General features: G+C 52.4%; 2 protein-coding genes across 2 annotated transcripts in view; both read right to left on the minus strand.

The window, feature by feature from the left end:
• DNAH9 (dynein axonemal heavy chain 9) overlaps window positions 1-2489 on the minus strand; it is a 161040-nt gene extending 158551 nt beyond the window's left edge. The window contains exons 1-2 of the transcript XR_013184717.1: window positions 2266-2489; window positions 156-352 (exon numbers count right to left, since the gene is read on the minus strand). The gene's annotated coding sequence lies outside the window, so the exon portion shown is untranslated. The remainder of the gene's footprint in view (window positions 1-155; window positions 353-2265) is intronic.
• Window positions 2490-3329: 840 nt separating this feature from the next.
• On the minus strand, window positions 3330-17324 carry ELAC2 (elaC ribonuclease Z 2). The gene is made up of 24 exons (XM_054645112.2): window positions 17023-17324; window positions 16903-16953; window positions 16765-16835; window positions 15300-15364; window positions 14682-14739; window positions 14157-14225; window positions 13516-13668; window positions 12963-13021; window positions 12137-12195; window positions 11974-12046; window positions 11060-11172; window positions 10092-10190; window positions 9763-9901; window positions 9602-9687; window positions 8515-8624; window positions 8162-8258; window positions 7908-8046; window positions 7101-7139; window positions 6864-6973; window positions 6350-6449; window positions 6159-6279; window positions 5884-5962; window positions 5115-5259; window positions 3330-4545 (listed from the first exon to the last, which is right to left on the minus strand). Exons 1-24 carry the CDS (start codon window positions 17295-17297, stop codon window positions 4303-4305), a joined length of 2553 nt encoding a protein of 850 aa, XP_054501087.2. The 5' UTR covers window positions 17298-17324; the 3' UTR covers window positions 3330-4302.
• Window positions 17325-23988: the final 6664 nt, after the last annotated feature.

Below are 23988 nucleotides of genomic sequence, written 5' to 3' on the forward strand. Positions count from 1 at the left end.
AAAGACAGAGCAAAATACCCCTCCTTGGCAGCTTGATGAGCTGCAGAGGACAGGGAGCAAGAAGAGTCCCCATGTCTGACAGGGAGGATCCCCAAAAGGTGCAGCACATGCAGCAGCAGAGGAAAACCCAGTGGAGAGCAAGGGCTGGTACTCACAATTTCTCACTTTTAGGATCAATGTTCTCAATTCCCTCTGAGGCAGCTGGAAGAGGCAGCAAGGTCTTGCCCTTCACTTGGCCAACCACCTTGAAGACAGTGTTTTTCAGGCTGTGGACGTGATGGATGATGTCCTGTGACACCACTCGTGGCCAGCCCTGATGGTTCCTCCGGTTTGTCAGGATGGGCACGATCACCTACAGCAGGAGCCATGGAAGAGCAGTGGGGAAGAGCTGAAGGTTTTCCAAATTTAGGTTTGATTTTGGAAGAAATTGTTCCCTGTGAGGGTGGGGAGGCCATGGCACAGAGAAGCTGTGGCTGGCAGTGCCCAGGGCCAGGCTGGACAGGACTTGGAGCAGCCTGGGACAGTGGGAGGTGGCCCTGCCATGGCAGGGGTGGCACTGGATGGGCTTTAAGGTCCTTTCCAACACAAATCATGCTGTGATTCGATGATTCTATGACAAAAGCACTATGGATGGACTGGCCACCAGGGTCAGAGGTCCTGGGCAAGCCTGGATGTAGCCATGATGTTTTCTGAAAAATCCTTTCCTTAGGATTTTTCCTCCTGAGAAGCTGAGAGGCCTCAGGAACAAAATGTAACCAATGGTTATCTGCTGCTGTGGAATGCAACAGGTGCATCTGGGATTGGGCTCATGTGGTTGTTTCTAATTAATGACCAATCACACAATTCAGCTGTATCAGGCTCTGGTCAGACACAGGATTTTGTTACCATTCCATTCTTTTTCCTTTGCTTGCAAGCCTTCTGATGAAATCCTTTCTTCAATTCTTTTAGTATAATTTTAATTATATATATATATATATATATATATAAAATAAAGTAATAAATCAGTCTTCTGAAACATGGAGTCAGATCCTTGTCTCTTCCCTATTCCTGAGACCCCTGTGAACACCACCACACCTGGAGACCCTCCCTCAGCCCTGTCCCAAGCAGCTCCCTGCAGGTGATGATGAACAGGCCAGCAGGGCTGTCCCTGCACAGCCACCCCCATATGCAGAGGGAAGGTCCTCTGGTACCTCCTGGCATCTACAGCAGAGCCACGTTTTAGGTTATTTCCCAAAGCTGCAGCCCCCTAAATATGGTTTGTGTCTTTACCAGTGGAGTTCCAGCAGCTGGGGGCTCTGGGCTGGGCTTGCCTGAAGCTGAGCTGCTCCTGGCTCTCTTGTGCTGGGATAGCAACAGTTCCTCTCACCTTCCCTGGGATCAGAGCCAGGTTGCCCCTGGTGATGAGCAGCCTTTGTGTGGCCAGACTTGGGGGAGGATAAAGGTACAAAACCAGCTACAGACAGACAGAGTCAAAAAGGAACAACCAGGGTGCCACTCCAGGGTGCTGAAAGTTCTTTGCACCACAAGCAAAGAGGACCAGCAGGAGCAACCACCCTGTCCAGGGAGCCATGGGAAGGGGGAACAACCCCAGGGCACACAGAGCTCACCTTCAACAGCTTCAGCTGCAGTAGTAGCAGGCTTTGCCTCCATTACTCAAATCACACAGACTGCTAATAAGAGTAATGCCATAACCAGTCACATCAGCTGCTTGTATTCTTTTGGATTGTTAAAATGACACCTGGGCCCCTGGTGGAACCTCTTGAAGATCCCTTAGGGAAAACATCAGCCCACCTGAGGTAACAGGGTACTCAAATACAGGAGGCTCTTCTGAACATCAGAGGGTGACTGAGGGCTGGCACAGGAGTCTCCATCTGCAGGGACACTGAAAAGTCACCTGGACATGGTCCTGGGCTCCAGGTGGCCTGGCTGGAGCAGGGTTTGGACCAGATGTGCCTGAGATGTGCCATGCAGCACCAACTATCCTACAACCACAGAATGGCTTGGGAGGGACCTTAAAGCCCATCACCTTCCACCCTCTGCCATGGGCAGGGACACCTTCTGCTATCCCAGGTTGCTCCAAGCCTCATCCACCCTGGCCTTGGACATTCCAAAGATGGGACAAGCCCAGCTTCTCCTTCTCAGGAACCCATCCTATGACAGTGTAACGTGGCTCACCCTCCGTGAGACGCCCAGAGCCTCCACGGCTCATGATTTAGGAGGCTCCATCGGGCTCTACAGCCCCCAGCACCGCCTTTCCCCCCTTACCTCCTCCACCAGCGCTGCGAAGTGCGGCAGGGGCTCAGCGGGCAGATCCCCGCACAGCAGCGGCTCGGCGGGGCCGGCTGCGGGCGGCCGCAGGAAGAAAAGCGCTTTGGTGGCGCTGGGGGGCGGCGGGGGTGGCCCGGGGCACAGCCCCAGCTCCGCGCCCGGGCCCCGCCAGGCCAGCAGCGCCGGCCCCGCCGCGCCCCGCACGAAACCGCGGAGCGCCGGCCCCGCCGCGCCGCCCGCCCAGCGCCGGCAGCGCTCCGGGGGCAGCGCCAGCGCCCGCGCCGCGCACCGAGCCAGCCGCGCCTCGGCCGGGGAACCCTCCGGGGCATCCTCCGGGGAACCCGGCCCCGCGAACCCGGGATCCCCCTCGGCCTCCATCCGCCCGGCTCCGCAGTGTTTGCGAGCAGCCGCCGCCGTTGCCCGGGGGACTCCCGGGAGCCGCTCCCGTGCCCCGCCGGGATGCGGGGGCGGTCCCAGCGCTGCCGCCTCCCTCCTGTGCCGCTCCGGGCGTTCCGCTCGTCCCCGCAGCGCTGTGCAGCTCCAGAAGCGGCTCCCGGCTCGCTCGCTCCGCTGGGATTTTCCCAAATCGGGCTCAGGCAGCTCCCGTCCCTCAGCCCCAGTGCTGCTCCCGACACCGGCGTACCTGCATAAATCGCCTGAAGCTGAAACTGGTGTGCTCTTAACTACCCCTTCTGTGAGAAGCAGATCCTTTCCAAAGATCCTTCTGTAATTCCCTGGAAAGCAGCACACGGATCCTGTGCAGTCCCAGAGCTGCTCGTGTCACCCCAGCCCACTCCTACCTGCACCTATCCAGTGACACGAAGATTTTGGTTTTCCCCAGTCCCCTGCTATTCATAAAAGCCCAGCAGAGCTTCTCTGGAGGACACAGATGTGTCAATTCTCCAGTCTCTGCTTTAGACAAGCATCATACTAAAGCACAGCTCATTAACAAAAGATGCTTTGCTGATAGTTTGCCCCTTAATTTCCCATAAACTCAAAATGAAGTCTTAAGACTTGTGTGCAAGCATCATCTGAGTGAGGCCTGGGTTCAGGTCAAAAAGTTGCCTCCAAAAATGAACTCCTTTATTGGAACAGCACAGAACTCCCCTCCTACTTCCAAACACAACCAGTGACAGCAGCAGCAAGGGAAGAAGCAAGGCTGACCCACAAAAAGCCTCAGAAAAACTCCTCTTAACCACAGACCTGCCTGCTGTGCCACTTTCCTGTCCCCTGCATCCAGAGCCATAATGTGCTCAAGGACACTCAGAGCCATGAGGCTCCAGCATGATCCAGATCTGATGGGCAAGATCTTGGTCTTTACCCCAAAGCCAGCCAAGCCAAGGTCATTTGCCAGAGCAATTCAGGTTTTTGTCTCCTCATTAGTGATCCATACACAACACAGCTTTTTGGAGGATGGCAAGTGGTTTATTCAGATTCTAAATAAAGGGTTTGGAAAACTGATCTTTTGAATAAAAAACCAGCAGAGAAAAACCAAAATAAAATGGGAACACCAATGTACAGATGTATTCTCACTCCTAATTTAACCTAAACCCCTACAATTGGGTCCCATTTTACTGTTAATTTTCCTCTTATCACCTGGGTTCTGATAGTGAAGGGGGGCATACCCAGCTGAGACATGCTCACCTTCTTCTGGCAAACCCACAGCCCCTCCAGGGCCTCTCACACCTGATCTCTTGCAAAGGTCACACCTGCTGCTGTCACATTATCAATACCTCATAGCATAAAACCCAAAATTAAAACAGTTCAGAGAGAATTTTTGGTTAAAAGAAAAATTGCCCCACAGACTGGTGAGCCCCCAAAGGAGCCATGTGGGCAGATCCTGTCTCCACAAGGACCAGTGCTGCTGACAACCCCCTGGAGCTGCAGCCCAGGGAGATCCATGATGAGCAAGCAGACCCAGGTGCCCAGGCCAGCCCCTGTCCTCCTGTGGTGCTGGCAGCACCATGCAGTGCCCAGGCCTGTGCAGAGCCAGGCCTCTCTCTGTGGAGCAGAGCACTCCCAGCCTTGCCCCTCTCAGTTGGCTGTTTTAAGCTTCTTGTCTGGCAGTTCCTGATGGTTCTTGGTTTGTTTTCTTTTCTGGCATGCTGCTTCTGTACTGTCGCCCCTGGTGAGCTTGTCCAGGACCAGAGCAGTCTCCTTCAGCAGCCTCATCTCCCTCTTCTCCTTCCTCTCCTCCATCTCCACGATGTCATCTGCAAACAAAGCCTTCAGGGGGGGGATCAGCTTTGGGATGGCTGGGAAGTCACCAAAACGAACCTGAAACACAAGCACACAGCTCCTGTGTGACAACTGCTGTTTGGTTTCCTCACTCCTCCCCTTGCCTTTGGCCTGTGCAGGCAGAGGGCACTGCCCCTTCCTGTGTGCAGCATCTGCATCCAGCAGCCCTGATCTCAACGAGTTATTGATGTTTGCTTCACAGAAAAGCTGTGAACAGTACAAATTCTGACTGACAGTGAGCTGCCCTCACTGCCACGAGTGCCTTCAGCCACAGCTTTTGTCTGCTACAGAAAGCCATTGGAGCAGCTAATCAGTTGGGATGGGAATGGAAGCAAAATTAGGTTTTTTTGGCTGGGAATAGCAAGCACAGACTTGAGGTGGCACAAGGCAAGTACCCAAGAGTTGGATTCAAGAGCCATGAGCCCCTGCTCTCACAGCAGTGTGGGGAAAGGGTGACAGAGCATCTGCTGCCAGCAGCTAAAGGAGCTGTTTCAGACACTGCTCTTCAGGAGATGGAATATTGATACAAGAGGAGCATTTAATTCACGAGCAGCCATCAAAATAACCTAGACACCATTGCCAGGCCTGGCCCCAAGCTCCCAACTCACCCTCATGTGGTCAAAGGCAATGCCGACCCTGTCGCTGAAGTCCTCGCTGAAGAGCGGGATCTTGGCGTACCTCTGGCTGAAGTGATTGAGCATGATGAACTCTGCATTCATCTTCATCCCAGTCTGGATGGCCTGGGAGGTTGTGCTGCAAAAGGAGCATGCCCTGGTCACAGCCAGGCTGGCACCCAGGCTCACAGCACACCAAATGAGCTCAGGGGCACAGGCCCCACTCCTTTGGGCAGCCTGCACTGGTGGCAATTCCCTGACTTCCACACAACCCTGAGTGCAGGAATGCAGCTGCAATTGTTGCAGCCTTGCATTTAAGAGCTCCACAGCCTGGGGACAGGCACTTATCCCAGGGTGCCAATAGGCTCAGCTGTGACTGGCAGGGAGTGCTGAGCAGCTGCTCCCACGTTTGCCTGGGCAGCACATGGAATCCCTGGCTGCAGGGCTCTCAGTGAGCTGTGGGGGTAAAAACAGCTTCTACCCAGGATGGACCCATGCAGAGGGTCTTTCCCTTGGGCTGGCCTATTTGTAGAGTTACTAATGTCTGCTTGAAAGCTTTCCCCATTTCCTTTGGGGGTGTTGAGAGGAGCTGTGGTGTCTCAGAGCTGCTGCAGTGACCAACACCCCATCTTCAGTGTAGGAGAGCTCTGTGCACACCAGAACCTTTGACAGGACTTGGGCCCTTCACCACCAGCTGCAAGGACCACACCCAGCTGTGCACCTTTCCCTTCCTGACAGGGACAGACAGCAGAACACACCCCACCTGTGGGTCTTCTCTATAGCTTCTTTTTCCATCCCATCTTCCAGCGTGGCTTCGTGGATCAGCAGGTTGGCATTTTTACCTGTGCAAACAATCACAAATTCCATCTTCAGCTGAAGACTGACCTGCCCAACTGCCCACAGAAGCCTCCTGTCCCTCCTCAGCCCCTCACTGTGTGGCAGACACAGCACCAAAGGTTTGGGGATGCCCACTTAGGTCTCCATCTGTCAGTGTCCATTCTCCAAGAGATTCTGCAAGCAGAGGGTTCTGTTACCTACCCATTTGCACTAAGGCCATGCAGGGCATTGTATCACCAGAATAAACTACTTTCCAGCCAGATTTGTGGATCACTGAACATGCAAAGGCATTTTTACAGTGCTGGACTTCACAGGTCTGAAACTGAACAAGGATACAAGTGTTAGAGTCCAGGTCTCCTCCAGCCATGGAGCCCCCCAGCTCAGGAACTCACCTCAGCCAGGTCATAGCTCTCTAACAGAGAGCTCACAAACTCCTTGGCTTTGGGTCTGATGTTCTCACAGCCTTTCACAAGAGACTGAGCAGGAATCATTCTGGGAGGGAAGGAAGAAGAGATAATTAAGGGCAGGTACAAAATAAAACCTGGTGTTCTCTTTAAGCAGCCAACTTCTCCTCCTCCTCAGCCTCAGTTCAGTGCCTTGGTGACCTGTATAACCTCTCACTTTCATTGGTGTCCCAGTAACTCATCCAATCACTTCTACCCCACTATCAAATACTCTTTCTTCCACTTGCCCAACTCCCTTTTCCTACAGCAAAGGGAAGCTTGCACACAAACCTCTATTTAAGCAGCACAGCTGAGTACAAACCCCATCCTGCCCTCTGCAGATTGCATATCCTTGTTCTACAGGCAGTGAAAGGAGTCAGAGCCACCTCCAACCAAGGGCTGGGGGAATGGATGAGTTTGCCTTGAATAAAGACCAAGGACATTCTCCACACAGAACACTCACTTGATGTCTCCAAGAATCTCCTCACAGTGGTTGTGGTACTCATGCAGCCAAGGCATGATCTGCTCAGGTGCTACCAGAAACAGAGGGCTGAAATCCTGACCCAGGGCTGCCTGAAAAAGCAAAGGTGGGGAGAAAAATCAGAGAGGAGAAATGCTAGGGATAGGCTGGTGCTTCTCCACTACTCTGAACTTCCCCTCCTCTCACCCAAGCCACGTTAAGAGCAGAGTAACTACTCACAAAAGCTCTGCGCCGCTCCATCAGGATATTCACCAGCCCCTGCAGAGGAACAGACACAGCAAGGGAGTCAGAGGCAACAGCACCACAGCTCAGCAAGCCCAGAGTCAGAACAAACAAGAAGGGAGAGGGGATTAGAAACACACACAGATTCAGCAGTGCCTGGGGAACGAATGAAGAGAGGAATGCAGAGTGGGGCTGTTGCAATAAGGTAGAAAAATCATAGAGAAAGGATTCATAAAATCAATCCTGCTCTCCTGGAATCATTGCAGCTGGCCTTGTCAAAGCTAGCATTTTGCAGGTTCATGTGAATGCAATCCTGTTGTGAGCCATTCATTACCCATTTTCCTGGGTAAAATAAAAACTTGAACCCTGCATCAACTGTTTTTATATACACCAGGGGTTTGAGTGACCATTCCATACAGAATAACAACTTGTTACTAACCAATAAAAGTAATTGGCAAGGAAACTACTGACCAATTGGAGTCACACATGAGGTCTGTAAAACTGTATAAAAAGGAGTTATATACATAACTCCTTTTAATAATAAATGTATAAATAAATATATAAATAATATAAATAAATATTATATATAAAAAATAACAAAATTCCTATAAATAACATAAATAAGAATAAAACTCCTCCTTAATAATAAAGAATGGGCTTTTTCCACCATGAAGAAAGTGGAGTCCCATGTGATTTATTCCCATACAGGCCAGCCCACATTCCTCAGCTGGAGCAGCCCAGGCAGCTCTGAACCTTGGGTTCAGAGCAGAGGTGTACAAGCCCCTTCCCAGCCCCTGAACTCACAGAGTGATGATCTGTGTGCATGTGGGACACAAACACAGCCACGAGGTTACACAGCACTTGGTCCACTTGCTCTCCATAGTGGCGGCAGAGCTGGCCAAAAGTTCCTTCCCCACAGTCCAGGAGCAGGGACCTGGTAGCACTGGTGAGAGGTGACAGAGACATTTGGCAGTGACTCTGAGAGCTCTGAGCAGGGCCAGGCAGGGAGGGGGATCCTTGGGGCTGGAAGGCAGAGGTCAGAGAGCCCTGGGGTTCACCTGGTATTCAGCAGCGTGGAACTGACATTGCGGATTTTCATTGGGATCGCAGATCCCGTTCCCAAGAACACAATCTCAGGATGAGCACCCACATTTCCTAGAGAAAACAGACAACAAGGATTTGGAGGCAAGTGTTCTCCACACATTGCCCACTCAGACACCACCTAATTCACCAGAGCCAACGTGGCCAGCACAGGCACCTCTGCCCCCCTCAGCAGCAGGTTTATAAGGGAAGGCAGAACAAGCCCCACCACTTCACAGCTTCAACTGGGTTCTGAGGCACTGGGGGGGCCACCAAGAGCTCAGGTCCTATTTTCCAGCACACTGATCCAAGCTAAGTTGCTGATCTGTACCTGGTACAGCAGACAGGCTCTCCTTGCACTCCTTCACACGGGTCTGGAAGTCAGGGAGATCCAAGGCCTCACTGACAAACTCATCAGGATCACAGACAGTCACAGCATCTCTGCAACAACAGGCCACCCATCAGGATGGGGCAAGGTAGGAGCTGAAACAGCCCTTTTCAGAGCAAAGTGCCAAACTCCTGTGACAAAACAGCCTTCCAACAAGAGGACAAATGCTCTTTCCATTTTGAGGGGTTGGAGAAGACACATCCACAAGTGTGGTGTGTGCCACCAAGGCCTGGTTGGGCTGAGCCAGGCACAGAATTGATCATTCCACCAAGTGGAGAAGCTCCTGCAATAGCACCTCATCCCATGCAGAGCTGCCAGGCACTAGAGGGCACTGCAAGGCAGCACAGAAGGTCCTGCAGGAGGAGCAGACACCTAAAGGGATCCAGGCACTGATGGAAAGTGTAAGAAACCTGTGAGCTGGGCCTGCTTCAGAGCATGTGCAGCACTACAGGTATTCAGTTACCTCAACAGAGAAGCTTAAACCCTTCTTGGCATCCTCCTGTTGTGCCCAACGAGGACAGAAATCTGAGCCATGGTGGCTGAAATCCCCTTGTCCCCTGGGGTCCCTTCAGGTTCTCACTGAGCAGCTTCACTCATTTGCCCACCAGGCCACAGGAGCAAAGCCAGTAACTGTTTAACCACCTGGAGCTCTCAGCCCTAATGTCAGGCCCTCTAGGTCTTGAGAAGGTAAGACTCCCCAAAACCTCTCTCCCTGCCCCCATCTGCTCTGCCACAGCCACAGCTGGGTGCACAGCATGAGTCAAAGCAAAGGACAAAGGACCACAAGGCTACAGGAGCAAGGGACAGAAACAACACTCCAAAGCACTGGCCAGGTGTTGTTTTCAGTGGTTCCCTCCTCCACGTGCTACACCTTGTCTGAGACTTTCAGGGGCAAGGACACAGCCCTCAAGTTTCCCCAGCACAGGCACCAAAAAGGATCTGCAGGGGATCCTGACACAGTGCCCTCCCTCACCAAAAAGCTGCTTCAAGCAAACACTCAAAACCTGGGAAGAAAAAGATTCCCACTGACCTCTGCCACTCCTGCTGTGGCCTGAGATGGTATTTCAGGAGGCACTCCCCTCTCACGATGGGCACAGGGCACACAGCCTCTGCTTCCTGCATGAGGAGGGTGACATGAGACACAGCCTTTGCTCAGGGCAGCAGGCACAGGGCAAGCTGGGCCTGGATTACCTTGCTCTGGTAGGTGGTGAGCAGAGGGAAGATCTCTGGGTGGATGAGGTTCAGCTGAGTTTGGATCTTGTAGCTGCGTGGGTTGTGCACAGCAGAGGAGTTTTCATTGAGCACCAAGTGCTGAGTGCCAGGCCCAAACCTGCCAGAGGAAACAATGCTCAACAGCTTCAGCCCTGTGTGAGACCTGGGTGTATCTGCACACCTGAGCTAAAATCTCACCTGAGCCAGCAGAGCCCTCTTTAGAGCTCTTTACTTTGGACTCAAGATGTAAAGAGCTCTTGACTTTGGAACCAGAACTGAGACAGGAGCCCAGGGCACAGCACACGTACCTCTGCATCCACTGCTGGTAGTGGCTGTCCCGCAGCACTGCCTCGGGGGTCATGTGAATCACCAAGGCCACCTGGTGCTCAGCAACTCCCTCCTGGTACCTGGGACACATGCAAGCAGAAAGAGCATCTGTCACCCTGATTTATTGAGATTTTCTAAGCCTTCTGATGTTGACATTCTTGTAGTGAACTTTCTCACACACTTTCTGTAAATAAAATTGTTTTGACTCATTGTTTTGCATTCCTTTGTGGAGGAATGTGTCCAGTGTCATTGGAGAGGTGGCACTGTCACCCTCCAATCCACTGTCACTTTTGGAAATCTATAAATGTTGGGAGTCAGAAAATGAAATTCCCTTTTCCTTCACCTTGAGAACAGCGGTGTGAGCTTGTGTTCCTTCGTGTCCTACAGTGACACCCAACTGTGCTCCAGTCCATGTCCTTGGCATCCCCTCCCCTCTCCCCATTTGGTGCTGCCAGAGATGCCCCCTGAGGCAGGCAGAGCAGGGATTTATTTTCAGAGCATGGAGCTCCAGGACTGCATCACTCAAGCCACAAGGCTCAGGCCATTTGCTGACACCTCCACTGTCCCCCCCCACAGGGCAGTTCCTCTCCTCCATCAGCAACATCTGCAGAGCCTCCAGGAGCCTAAAAGCTTCTGCACAAGCCCTACAGTTATGTGCAGCCCAGAAAAGCAGCAGCCTCCACTGCTCCCCAGGCAGACACCAGGGCACATTCCTGCTCTGGAGGTCCCTGTGGAAAACAGGCCCATGGCAGTCACAGAACTCACAGGTCCTGCCTTTCCTAAAAGCTCCAAAATGCACCACCAATTCTTTCTTGCATCTGAAGCTCCTTAACAGTGCCAAAGAGCTCAGACATCAGCCATAAGAAACAGCACACCTGAGCTAGAACAAGAACAAAACCAGAACTCAGCACAGGTCCTTCCCCAGGCACTACAGGTGGCCCAGCCCTACCTTTGGAAGGTCTCATTTTCACAGACAGCATCCACAAAGCCCTCGTGGGGACACTCCAGCACAAGGAACACCGGGCCAGGGTCAGTGGGGGTGCACAGCTCCTCAGGAAAGAGCTGCAGGCAGATACACAGTGGTCACAGCACAGGCAGCCTGCACACACAGCCCTTCCTGCACCTCTGTGTCTGACTCCTTCAGTCACACTGAGCCCAGCAGCCACTCACAATGCTCAATGCACCCAGCCAGGGCAGCTCTGGGGCCCTTTCTGCTCTCATTTAACAGCAAAATCCCATGTGTGGAACAGCAAATCCCAACCCTGGCCTCACAGTAACCACAACCTAACCAAGGAGGAGAATTCAGCAGTTTTGAGGTTCCCATGAAAGATTCAGATGGTAGCAAAAGCATGTGTAAGGAAAAAAAGGCTTTATAAAATGCTTGTGACACAAAGATGCTGATCCTGTCTCCCAGGCCAGGACCTCCACTTGCAGATCACCTGGGCCATGGCCAGAGCTGGCTCTGCCTCTCACTCAGTGTTTGAGAGATGCAGACCCTGTAGCCCAGAACTACTGAGTTTATTTTGGTGTCAGAGGTGCAAACAGGGGCAGGAGGGAGTGGTGGCTACACAGGCAATCAACCCCCAGCTTTAAACAATGCAGGGATTAACTCCACCAGCTCACTCCTAGACCTGCCCCAGCTTTGGGGAGGGGAGATAAAGCAGCTCTGCCAAACAGCAAACACCCAGCCATGCCCACACAGGAGCTCATTCCCTGGTCAGCACCCCAAGAGCCCCAGGCTCAGCAACAACCTGAATGTACTGGCAGGCAAAGCATTGTGCACCAAAAACTGTCACCCTTGGAGCCCAGTGAAGGAGGGAGAGTGACAAAACCCCAACAGAAGCACAGGCACTAAGATCTTACCTCTTTGCCTTCAAAAGTGACGCTCTCCCCATTTTTGAGAGCTGTAATGATGGGAAGGATGGCTGGAGTTCCCCTGAGAACAAGGCCACAGAAATACTCAGCTGCCAACAGCCCTGTGCCTGCTCCTGCTGCCCCCTGGCCCAGGCTGGGCTCTCATACTCACACTGGCAGGCCCAGCTCCTGGGCTTTAGCTGCAAGGAATTTCCCCTTCCTCGGGTGAACCTACAGAGAGCCAAACACAATTATCACCCAAATTAGGAGGGCCATGAAACAAGATCAGGTACTGCCAGCTTAAGAGCTTCTCCACAAACCAAGGGAGTATTTTGTCCTTTTTCAGTTCCACAGCCACTGCTCCAATTGTTCCACAGAGGCTTTTCTGGGCTCTCTGCTTTCCAGGATCATGCTGCTGCTTCTTGCTCCCCTCTGTGGCCAAGCAAGCACAACAGCCTGCCCTCCTCTGAGGGTTCAACAAGAATGGAACCTGTACACTCAGTCATGGCTGGATTCTAAAAAACACCTCCAGTTTTACACATTCCTACTCAGGCTACAGCAACTCTGACACTTGAAAAGCAGAAGCACATTAGAGCTTCAAAGCCCTACTTGAAAATGTTCTCTCCATTTAAATACCTGCAGCAAGATGACATCAGGAAACATCTCCTTACAGAGGGTGGTAAATGCCCCAAGCCTGCCAGTGTTTAAGAGATGGTTGAACAATGTCTTAATAAAATGTTTGCAATTTTGGGCAGCCTGAGGTAGCCAGGCAGCTGGACTGGATGGTTCAACCCTGGCTGGATGGGGCTTGGAGCAACCTGACCTAGTGGAGGGTGTCCCTGCCCATGGGAACATGGAATGAGATTATCTTTAAGGTCTCTTCCAGCCCAACTCATCCTGTGGTTATAGATGACCACTGGATGTCCCTTCCCCCTGAAATACTCTGTTTTATTCTCTTATCTCTTGTGTTGGTTTAGAGAACCTGTGCCCCAACTCACTTTGCACAGAAAAGCTGTCACCAGCTCAGGATGCTTCCTTGCACACTTCTGTTCATCACCTGCAAAACAAAGCAAAACTACTAAAAATATCAGCACTCACTATCACTTTTCTTAAAACCAAAACACACCAGAATTTGCTAAAGCATTAACTGGAACATTATCCACTTAACTTGGAGCCCAGCAGAAAAAATGTGATGAAAATGGGCCAGAGAGCCCATGGGTTCAAATACAGGAAGCCAAACTAAAGCCCAAGGCTGAAAAATCATCAGCCCAGCATCCACCTGTAATTAAATTACAAAGCTTGGAGCATCTACCCCCACCAGAAGCAAACTACTACAGGGACTAATCACACCCAAGCATCAGTCATGTCCAATTTCTTGGGCCTTTTAAGTTCTCTAAAACTTCCAAAATACCAGAAGACTTTCTGCTCCAGGGAACCTTCCAGCTGAGCTTCTCTACCAACCTCACTTTCAGACAGCAAATGGCTCAGAGGACAAATTCCTACCCTTTGGAAGGTTAATTAAAGTTAAAAAGGCCATTCCATGTGTTTCACCTGCTTTCTTTGGGCTCTCTTCTCCTTCCTCCAAGCTTTGCTGTGCAGCTCTCGGGGATCCAGGCCCTGTGTCCCTTTTAGGGCTATTTCCACCTTGGGGAGATGCTCCAGGACTCTGGGGGGGTGAACTTCCAGCACCCCCAAATGGTTTTGCTGTCCCAAATCCAAGAAAAGCAGACAAAGATCACTCAATCCACAGCAACATAGAAGAAAATCATGAGTAGCATTCCCTCCTCCATGGCAGTCAGGTTTAAACTGCACCAGAATACAGAGTTCCCCCCCTAGTCTAGCTTGCACTGGGGCATTCTCCAGTCACTTATTTCAGGAGCCATCCCTCATCCAAGCCCTTCTCCCCAGACTGTTAAACTCTGTCAAGTCTGTGCTGCACCTCCAGTATCACATTTTGCAGCAGAAAGAATGCAGCTGGCTGAGAAAGCCAAACCCAGGGATGTCCCACGGGTCATTCCATCCACCCACACCTAAAGGAACAAGCCTGACTCAGCAGATCTTGTTATTTAAATGAGATGCTTCTCCTGAGAAAAGCAAATTAATGAACCTCTGCTTACTCAGGCTGGCAAACACAAGCTGCTCCCTGAACCTTCACTGTGCTTCCCCTGTCTCCCTGCAGCAGCAGGGCTCACCTGTCAGAGGGATCTGGTAGACAGTCATTGTCTCATCCTTGTACTCAGGCTCTGTGTGCAACTGCACAGCTGGGAAGAGATCAAAACCCACCATTAACAAGTGCATGAGCAGAGATTCACACTCTACAAGGACATTATAAATCAGAAAAATGTCTTTGTCTTTCTTAAAAAAAACCTGCTGAATGTTCCCCTTCCCTTTCTGTGCCCAACCCCAATGAACAAATAAAGTTTTTAAAGCCCATCATCCTCATGGGGCCATGATGAGCAAATTCATGGCAGACCCTGGAAGCAAACTGCCTTCAGGGATTTAAAACCAAATGCTGTTTTTATCAGCCAGCCTGGAGCCCCTGAGCAGAAACAGAGCTGGAAACACTGTTGTGAGGGGTTTAACAGTGTAGCAGAGGAAAAAAAATGTTTCAAACATCCTCTAGGTGAACCTAAACCTGAGGCTGTTGCTCGGCAATGCAACCTTGGCTAGAGATGAAACAAAGTTCCAAATTCCTTTGCTCCACATCCCTGACCTACCTAAGTCCATCCTTTTGAGGGGCCCAGGGAAGAGGCGAATGGCTTTCAAGTAGTTTTGCTGGAAAAGAAGAGAAAGGCTGTCAGGAGGGGGAACAAGCAGTGCCATGCCAAACACCCAGTGAGACCAGCCTGAGCAGCTCAGGGCAGGCACTGGGGCTTCAGAAAGGCAAAGAGCCACTGTCCCCACCCCCTCCAGCTGGGCAATTAGTCAGCAGAAACTGCAAGGAAATGAAACCATTCCAGCAATGCTGAGGATTGCAGATTTCTGGTCCAGACGTGGCATTAGGCTGGCAAGGACCACATCAAACAGGAGAGCAGAGACTGAGCTCCTATTAATGTAAAATAGGCAGGGAGCAGACAAGGGAACAAAGATCCTCCCCTCTTCCCAAAGCTGATTTATCAGGATATGAGACTACAACACAGGTGCAGAAGATTTCTGAGGAAACTTCTTTTGAGAAAACTGAGGAGATTTGGATTTTCAAGCCCTTTGTGCAGACACAAATTCAGGGCAGCATTTCACACCCGCACAGACATTGCCTTTTCTCAGTTCTCCCAGTTCCAGGGGGAGCTTTAACCCTTTGAGGGGTTGCTCTGCCTTCTGCACCTTGCCATACTTACCAGCTTTGGTGGCCCCAGGAACACACACCTCTGGAGCCCTATGGCCTTCAGGGTGAGGATCATCCCTAAGAGCAAGCAGAGAAACAGCTTTAGCACAGCTCCACTGAGCACTGGGAGATCCCCAAAAAAAGCCCTCTCTGTTCAGGAGTGCTTGGCCTCTCCACAAAGGCCAGAACTGAACCCGGACCTGAATTTTGTGGCAGTTCCAACAAGTCACTTGCCTCTACAAATGAAGAAAATACACATCTTGATAAAATTAAGCTGGAGCAAGACATCAGAACAGAGCATTAATCTCCTTTTCTTGGAGATTTCCAGAATTTTAATGGACAAGACCCACAGCCATCTATCCTAACTTCATCCTGCACTGAGCACAATGGTGCCCACCAACTTTTGTGTGCTCCTTTGAACTCAAACCTGCCTGATCCACCTCCCTGCTGGCAACACTGCTAACACCTCCTGCTCAGGAGATTTTGGGAAGCTGAACCCAGGCATGCTGGACAGGCAGGGCCTGTCCCACCACATGTCTGCAGTGAGAACTGAGAGCTGTGCCCAGCTCTGGCCCCTCAGTTTGGGAAGGATGTGGAGATACTTGAGCACATCCAGAGGAGGCAACGAGGCGGGTGAGGGGCTGGGAACACAAACCCCTGTGAGGAAGGAGCTGGGGCTGTTTAGCCTGGAGAAGAGGAGGCTCAGGGGTGCCCTCATTGCTCTCTACACCTTCCTGAGGGGAGGCTGCAGACAGGTGGGGTTGGTCTCTGACAGAACCAGAGGACACAGTCTCCAGCTACCTCAGGGAAGGGATAGGTTGGATATTAGGAAAAAAATTTCACCAAAAGAATAATAAAGCACTGGAATGCTCTTCCCAGGGAGGTGGTGGAATCACCTTCTCTGGATGTGTTTAAAAAAAAACCTGGACATGGCACTTGGTGCTAGAGTCTGGTTGAGTGTTAGGGCACAGGTTCGACTCAATGATCTTCGAGGTCTCTTCCAAGCTCATTATTCTGTGATTCTGCAGTGCCACAGAGCCCCAGCCCAACACCTCTTGCTCAGGAGATTTTAGGAAACTGAAGCCAGGCATGCCTGTCCCACCACGTGTCTGCACTGCACAAAGCCCCAGCCCAGCCCCTTCTGCTCAGGAGATTTTGTGCAGCTGAATCCAGGCCTGCTGCTCAGGCAGGACCTGTCTCACCACGTGCCTGCAGTGCCGCACACACAGGGCTGGGGCCCAGCGCCTTCTGTTCAGGAGATTTTGAGAAAGCGAATCCAGGCATGCTGGTCAGGCAGGGTCTGTCCCACCACGTGTCTGCACTGCACAAAGCCCCAGCCCAACACCTCCTGCTCAGGAGATTTCAGGAAAAAATCTGCCGCAGAGCCCCAGCCCAGCCCCAGAAGTCCCCAGCGCAGCCTGGAACACCCCGCAAACCGCCCGGGCCCCGGGCAGTGTCCGCGTCCTGCCCGCACTCACCCGGCAGCCCCCCGACGTTGGCCCAGGACACGCGGCTCAGGAAGATGCTGTCCAGGTGGGAGATCTTCAGCCTGCGGGGCACACGGGGGTGAGCGGGGCCCGCTGAGCCCCGGTGTCCCCCCGCTGTCCCGCACTTACTTGTGCTCCTGCATGGCGCGCTGCGTGCCCTCGCCGCAGTTGAACAGATACCTGCGGGGACAGCGGTGTCAGGGCGGGCCTGCCGGGCAGCCCCGCCGCCGCCGCCGTTCCCGCACTCACCGGTTGAACTCGGAGAACACGTACACGGCAGCCCCCGCGTCGCGGCTGCCGGCCGCCACCACCTGCACGTACACGGTGTTGGGCCCCGCCAGGCCGGCGCCCGCGCTCCGCCGCCGCTCGCGGGCCCACACGTGCCGGGGCACGTCCTTGGGGCGCCGCCGGGGCCCACCCGCCACCGAGGACCCCTCGGCCATGGCCCGGGCCGCGCCACCGGGGCCCGCCCGCCGCCACACGAGCGCGCGGCCCGGCGGCAGCAGCCGCGCCAGCGCCCACATCCGCGTGCCCGCCCTGCCCAGCGCGCCGCGGCCAATGAGAGGAGAGAAATGCCCGCGGAAGGACCGCCCCTTCTTTACGTCATGCGGACGGGCCAATGGGAAGTGAGAACGGCGGGTGTAGCCCCGCCCCTGAGACGCCGCTGTGCTGCCCGGCCGCTGACACGTGACTGGGCTCTGCCGGTCGGTGTTCGGGGGATTCCGGTCCGGCTGGTTCCGTGTCTAGTCTGTTCAGTTCTGTGTCCAGTCTGCTCAGTTCTGTGTCCGGTCACTGCTGGGATTCTCTGTCCGGTCACTGCTGGCTCTGTGTCCAGTTCGGCCGGTTCAGTGTCCGGTCATTCCTGGTTCAATGTCCGGTCTGTTCGGTTCTGTACCCGGTCCGGCCCGTTCTGTGTCCGGTCTGTTCGGTTCTGTGTCCAGTTCGGCCGGTTCTGTGTCCGGTCATTGCTGGTTCAGTGTCCGGTCACTGCCGGTTCAGTGTCCGGTCACTGCCGGTTCTGTGTCCGGTCACTGCCGGTTCTGTGTCCGGTCTGTTCGGTTCTGTGTCCGGTCTGTTCGGTTCAGTACCGGGTCCGGCCCGTTCTGTGTCCGGTCTGTTCGGTTCTGTACCCGGTCTGTTCGGTTCTGTGTCCGGTCTGTTCGGTTCTGTACCGGGTCCGGCCCGTTCTGTGTCCGGTCTGTTCGGTTCTGTACCCGGTCCGGCCCGTTCTGTGTCCGGTCCCTGCCGGAGTTCGGGGGACACAGCCCTGGGAGCCCTGACCTCCAACAGGGGGGTTGAGCTTCTCAGAACCCTCTGAACCCCTGGGTATTTGTTTCGGTTTAGGGCAAATTTGGGAGAGAACTTTTAAAGGGACTTTTTTAGAAAAGCAGATTTAATTTTATTTTTTTTTAACTCCCTGGGATTCCCCAGTGTGATAGATGAGTCATGCCATGATTGACAATAGACAAAAATCATGTATAATAATTCATATGTGATACGAACTGAGACAAATATCAAGTATATAGCTTAAGAAAAGTTTTATAGATTTATACTTATGTTTTAGCCTCTTGCATTGTCACCAAGGGACAGCCGGGGTTGGGACATTTGGGAGGGTCAGATTGTCATTGTGGAACACCTGAGCTCCAATCAGGATTTAAGGAATGATCTCCACCGCTGGACAGGGAATAAGGAACCAATGGACAGAACTTTGAGAGGGGTTAAAGGGTTAAAAAGGAGAAAAACCTCCATTGTGTGGCTGAGCACAGAGTGGGGAAAATCCTCTGCTCCCCAGCGCTGTAATATTTTCTCTGTTCAGTCTCCTGTTGTATTTTTGATAAGGTTTAATAAACTTTTCTAAAATTATGACAAGTGAGTAACCATTTCTCACACCAGGTGTCACGGACACATTCTATGAAAAATCCTTTTGTTAGGATCTTTTATCCTGAGAAGCTGAGAGGCCTCAGAAACGAAATATAGACAATGATTATCTGCTGCTGTGGAATAAAACGGGTGCATCTTTGATTGGTCTCATGTGGTTGTTTCTAATTAATGGCCAATCACAGTCCAGCTGTCTCGGACTCTGGTCAGTCACAAGATTTTATTGTCATTCCATTCCTTTCCTTGCAAGCCTTCTGATGAAATCCTTGCTTCTATTCTTTTAGTATAGTTTTAATATATAATTTTCTTTTAATATAATATATATCCTAAAATAATAAATCAGCCTTCTGAAACATGGAGTCAAGATTCTCATCTCTTCCCTTGTCCTGGGACCCCTGGGAACAGCACCACAACCAGGCTCCCCCATTCCAGGAGCCTGTTCAGGACCTGTGGACCAACATCCAGCTGCAGTGATAGCATCAGCTGTGCCACAAGGGAGATTTAAAAGCAATATCCCCACAGACCCCACTGACAGACCCAGGGGGATCCTTATCTTTGGGATTTCCCCAAGGTGAAATCTATGCCTCCCTTTGTTTGCTGTGTATTCCACTGATTATCATCATCCCCTGGGGCCTGGGGTTTATTAAAAGAGCAGGTTTACACACAGGTTAAAGACAGCACAGGACAATATGAAGAGTTTGGTGTGTCAGTGGCTCACAAAGGTAACCAGTCTGGGCAAGATAAGAAGCAAAATTAGCGGGAAGTAGATCTTGAGGGCAAAGCAATAACCACGAGATGCTGGCCCCAGGCACAGGGTGTTGGGAAGGATGAAAGTTTGACAAGAAAATCTCACAGATATGTGTGCTTAGCAGAAAGGTTTTTGAATATAGGATGGGATGGCAGGAGGGTCTCACAAAGGGTCCCCTCTTTCTCAGCATTGCAGCTTAGAGCTCCAAAAGCTCAGAGGATCCACGTTAAATCCTGCTGAGCCTGGCTCTGCACAGCCCCAGGGGTGGATTTGTTCAGAAACACAGAACCATGGAATGAGGATATGCAGGAGCTGTTACTGAAGAGCTCTGGGTGCCAGGGGTACAGACCCAAATCTGACTCCCACATGGCTTCAGGATGAACACGTTTTTATACCCTCATCATTATATAACTACATATTCATTATTAAACTTATATTGTTCTATTGTATCCATTGATTTCATCCGAACACGAATTTTGTCATTTCCATCAAACCCCCCCAAACATCGTTTCTCATTATTCTTGTTACAATTAAACAATAATTCTATCCAATTACCAAACAATTATCACATTTAGCAATCATATCATTTATCATTTAACAATCATATCATTTATCATAGTCATTAAATGATTTTACAGGTGCAGTTTCGCATGATCCAGTAAAGCCTAAAATTTTCCCAGGGCCTACCAAGCCCAACCTTTCTTTCCAACTCCCCCTGAATATCCCATGATTTTAGCAACACTTTATCCCTATATTATCAGATTTACCCTGCAGACCTGTGCTTCCTGAGGGATAACTGAGTTACCAGTGGCATTGTGGGGAACAGACAGGGAGTCCATGAGGAGAAAGCAATTTGCCAATGCTTCTTTTGCCATAAAGGATTTGAATGGAGATTGTGGGGAGGATTACTTTAAGAGGTGAGCTTTCAGGTGGCTCATCCCTCAGATCAGTGGCATTTTGCTGAAAAGGTCTCATTCCTCAGCAACAATTCATGACATGACAGGCACTGCCTTAGCCAGGAAAAAACCTTCAAAATAAAACCCCCAAAAATAAATATGCAAAGATATTGGCAACTAAATAAGAGGAAAAATTCATTAGGCCTCAGAAATACTTGAATGTAGAATGATTTCAACGAGCCAACAGCAAGGTGTAACCAAGGGAGCTTCATTAAAGAAGAGTTTATTTTTCTTATCTGCAATCTGCCCCAGCCCCTGGAGGAGCAGATGCAGGATCAGGCTGGTCCCTGCAGAGCCCAATCCCCCTCTCCCAGTCCTCCCAGTCCAGGATATTCCCTTCTGCTCTTTCAATAAAAGAAAGGTAAACACCCCACACCCAGCTGCAGTGGCTTGGGATTATTTTCAATATTGCCTGGCAAAGTAAAAATTAAATCAATTCCTCTTTGTTCAAGGAGGAACAGTACAGTCCATTCCCCATCCCATTCCCACACCCCATTCCCCATCCCATTCCCACATCCCATATCCCATATCCCATTCCCACATCCCATATCCCATATCCCATATCCCATTCCCCATATCCCATTCCCATATCCCATATCCCACACCCCATTCCCCATACCCCATTCCCCATATCCCATAACCCATATCCCATATCCCATTCCCACATCCCATATCCTATATCCCATTCCCATATGCCATACCCCATTCCCACACCCCATTCCCCATTCCCATATCCCATATCCCATATCCCATATCCCATTCCCCATCCCATCCCCATTCCCCATTCCCCATTTCCCATATCCCATATCCCATATCCTATATCCCATATCCCATTCCTCCATCCCATCTCCCATATCCCATCTCCCATATCCCATATCCCATTTCCCATATCCCATATCCCATTTCCCATTTCCCATATCCCATTCCCCATATCCCATATCCCATATCCCATATCCCATATTCCATTTCCCATTTCCCATATCCCATCTCCCATATCCCATATCCCACACCCCATTCCCCATCCCATCCCCATACCCCATTCTCCATATCCCATTCCCCATCCCATCCCCATACCCCATTCTCCATATCCCATTCCCCATCTCCCATATCCCATATCCCACACCCCATTCCCCATATCCCATATCCCATATCCCACGCCCCATTCCCCATCCCATCCCGCAGTCCCGGCGCTGCCATGGCCCGGCTCCGGCCCTAGGTGGCACCGCGACTCCGCCGCCGCCACCGCGTCCCGCGGGGACCGGGCAGGACCGGGGTGAGGACGGGGCAGCCCCGGCGAGTCCCGGCAGCGCCCGAGCCCCTCCGCCTCCCTCCTGACCCCTTCCCCGCGATGTCCCGTTCCCCACGCTGTCCCCGGCTGTCCCACTGCTTTCCCTGTGCCTCCCGGCTGTCCCACCGCTGTCCCCGGGCTGCTCTGTGCCCCCCGGCTGTCCCCGGCTGTCCCACCGCTGTCCCCGGGCTGCCCCTGGGCTGCTGCACGTCCCTGCCCAGCACCTGCAGCTGCTCCGGGCTCACCCTCTCCGGAGAACCGGGACATCCCACAGGGCAGAGCTCCCACCCCGGCCGGCTGCCCGTCACCTGCCCTCGGTGTCACCTTTGGCACCCCCAGGGCAAATCCTGCGGCAAATCCTGCGGCAAATCCAGCTCCTGCAGCGGCACAGGCAGGGCCCTGCCCCACGGGTGTCCTGTCCCCTCTTGTGCAGCAGTCTGGGACATCAGACCCTGCCCCACGGGTGCTCTGTCCCCTCCTGTGCAGCAGTCCCTGCCCCACTGAGGGTGGCCCCTTGCCCATAGACAGCTCCAGACACAGCATGGACAGCCCAGGACCCCAAGCTGCTGCTGGGTTTTCACCAGCTCACCCACCCCAGGACTGTCACAGAGCCCTGAGGCTGCTGCTTGATGTGGGCAACTCCTGATGGTTGAAGAGGGCCATGGAGCATTCATGGGATGTATCCCCTGTTTGTTCCTCCATGGGACAGTGATGCCCCAAGGGGAGCAGTTGGGGTTTCCTCCTCCCTTCTGGGACAGTGATGCCCCAAGGGGAGCACTGGGCTTTCCCCCACTCTGAGCTCCAGCCCTCTCCCCATCCCCACCCTGCTCCTCAGGTGTGTGCTACAGGAGCAGAATCCCTCTCTGGTTGTTGCATGGATGATCCCCACTCCACCACCTCCTCCAGAAACCAGAGCTCAGGATCTCTGCTGGGGTTTCCCCAGCAGCTGAGATGATCCTGGAGAGTGGTGCAGGGAGAGCAGGAGGGCCCAGAGCTGCTGTGTCCTGGCAGAACCAGCCCCTCTTTGTGCCAGTGGGCTCAGTGGTGCCAGACCCCCATGCAGGGAGAGATGCTGGGATCCCACCTCAGCTCAGAGCTGTTCCTCGGTACAAAGCTCACTCCCAGTCATCCCATGAGGCAAACTGGGGCGAGCACACACTTCAGAGGGTGGCTGACAGCTCACCCCTGAAACAGAGCTCGTTTCACTGCATCCCCCTCCTCATTTATTTATGGTCCTTCACCTCAGCATGGCTTGGCCCTGATGGACGGCGTTTGCACATGTTCCTCTTGTCCAGAACATGGGGCTTTGCAGCCACTGCTCTATTTACTGTAATTTTTAGCTCAGACACAACCAGAACTCCCACCCTGTCTGGGCTCTCAGTGCAGAAAACAAGACTAAACTATTTTGGGATGTTTTTCCCTTTTCCTCATACTTGGGTGCTTTCCCATGTGGCTAAGCCCTCGGAGCCTCGGGGAGGGTGAACCTGTTCCACACACCCCTGAGAGCTGCCTCTGACCCCTGCACACACTTCATCCCCCTCCCCTGACCACAGGCGCCTCCCACACAGGCCAGCTTCATGCTCCACTCGAGCTGGGAAATGCATCCAGCGTCAGGGATGAGCTGAGAGCACAGCGGATGGGAGCAAGCCTCCCGGGCTCCATCCTCACCCTCCTCCTTGTCACCTCGTCTGGTCTCACCTCCTCAGGGCACCCAAAATGCCGTGTACTGCTGCCCCAAGGCAAGGAGGGAACATGGCTTTGGCCCTGTTTGCCTGGCAAATGTGGAAAATAGCCTGGAAAATGCCCCTTTGCCTGCATCACTCCCATTTTAGTCCCACTGGGTGGCACCCGCTGGGGAAAGGCCGGCAGTGCGCAAAGCCTCCCCCTCTCCCGCCTCTGTCACAGCCAAGGGTCTCTCCATTGAAGTTTACTTTAAGGTCTAATAAAATTTCCAAACTGGAAAAATCTTTATGCAGAGGTTTGCTTTGTTTAAAGGAAGAGGACCATAAAGATAAAGCCTCGCCCGCCCGCCGCTCCCCTCCCTGCCCGGCCGAGGGGCCGCGGCTCGGCCCCTCCCTCCCAGCCCGGAGGAAGAGCTTGTTTTCCTAACGAGAGGTTTGAAGATTAAAAGGGGAAAAAAATCAGCCATTTGGAATCCTCTACTGACGCTGCAAATACCCTCGTTAATAGATATGTCTCGTTTTGTTACCTCATTTTAATTAATCACTAAACAAAGACAGCTGCCAAATTTCGGCTCTGGCTTTGAGCCTACAACTGACTTGAAGCCCTTGAAAAATAGACTATTTATGGTGCCTGGGCTTAAAGCTTAAATTTCTTGTATAAAC

This window comes from Agelaius phoeniceus, chromosome 19 (genome assembly GCF_051311805.1).
Source record: "Agelaius phoeniceus isolate bAgePho1 chromosome 19, bAgePho1.hap1, whole genome shotgun sequence".
NCBI classification, from domain to species: Eukaryota; Metazoa; Chordata; class Aves; order Passeriformes; family Icteridae; genus Agelaius; species Agelaius phoeniceus.

Bases quoted from the DNA above. Each gene is read 5' to 3' on its own strand.
- ELAC2 (XM_054645112.2), bottom strand. From the start codon at position 17,297: ATGTGGGCGCTGGCGCGGCTGCTGCCGCCGGGCCGCGCGCTCGTGTGG. The intron at 8,625-9,601 runs GTCAGTGGGAAT...CTGTTGTTGCAG, and splicing joins CCACAGCAGGAGTGGCAGAG to AGATGCTGTGACTGTCTGTG. The intron at 4,546-5,114 runs GTGAGTTGGGAG...CTTGTGTTTCAG, and splicing joins TTGCCTTTGACCACATGAGG to GTTCGTTTTGGTGACTTCCC.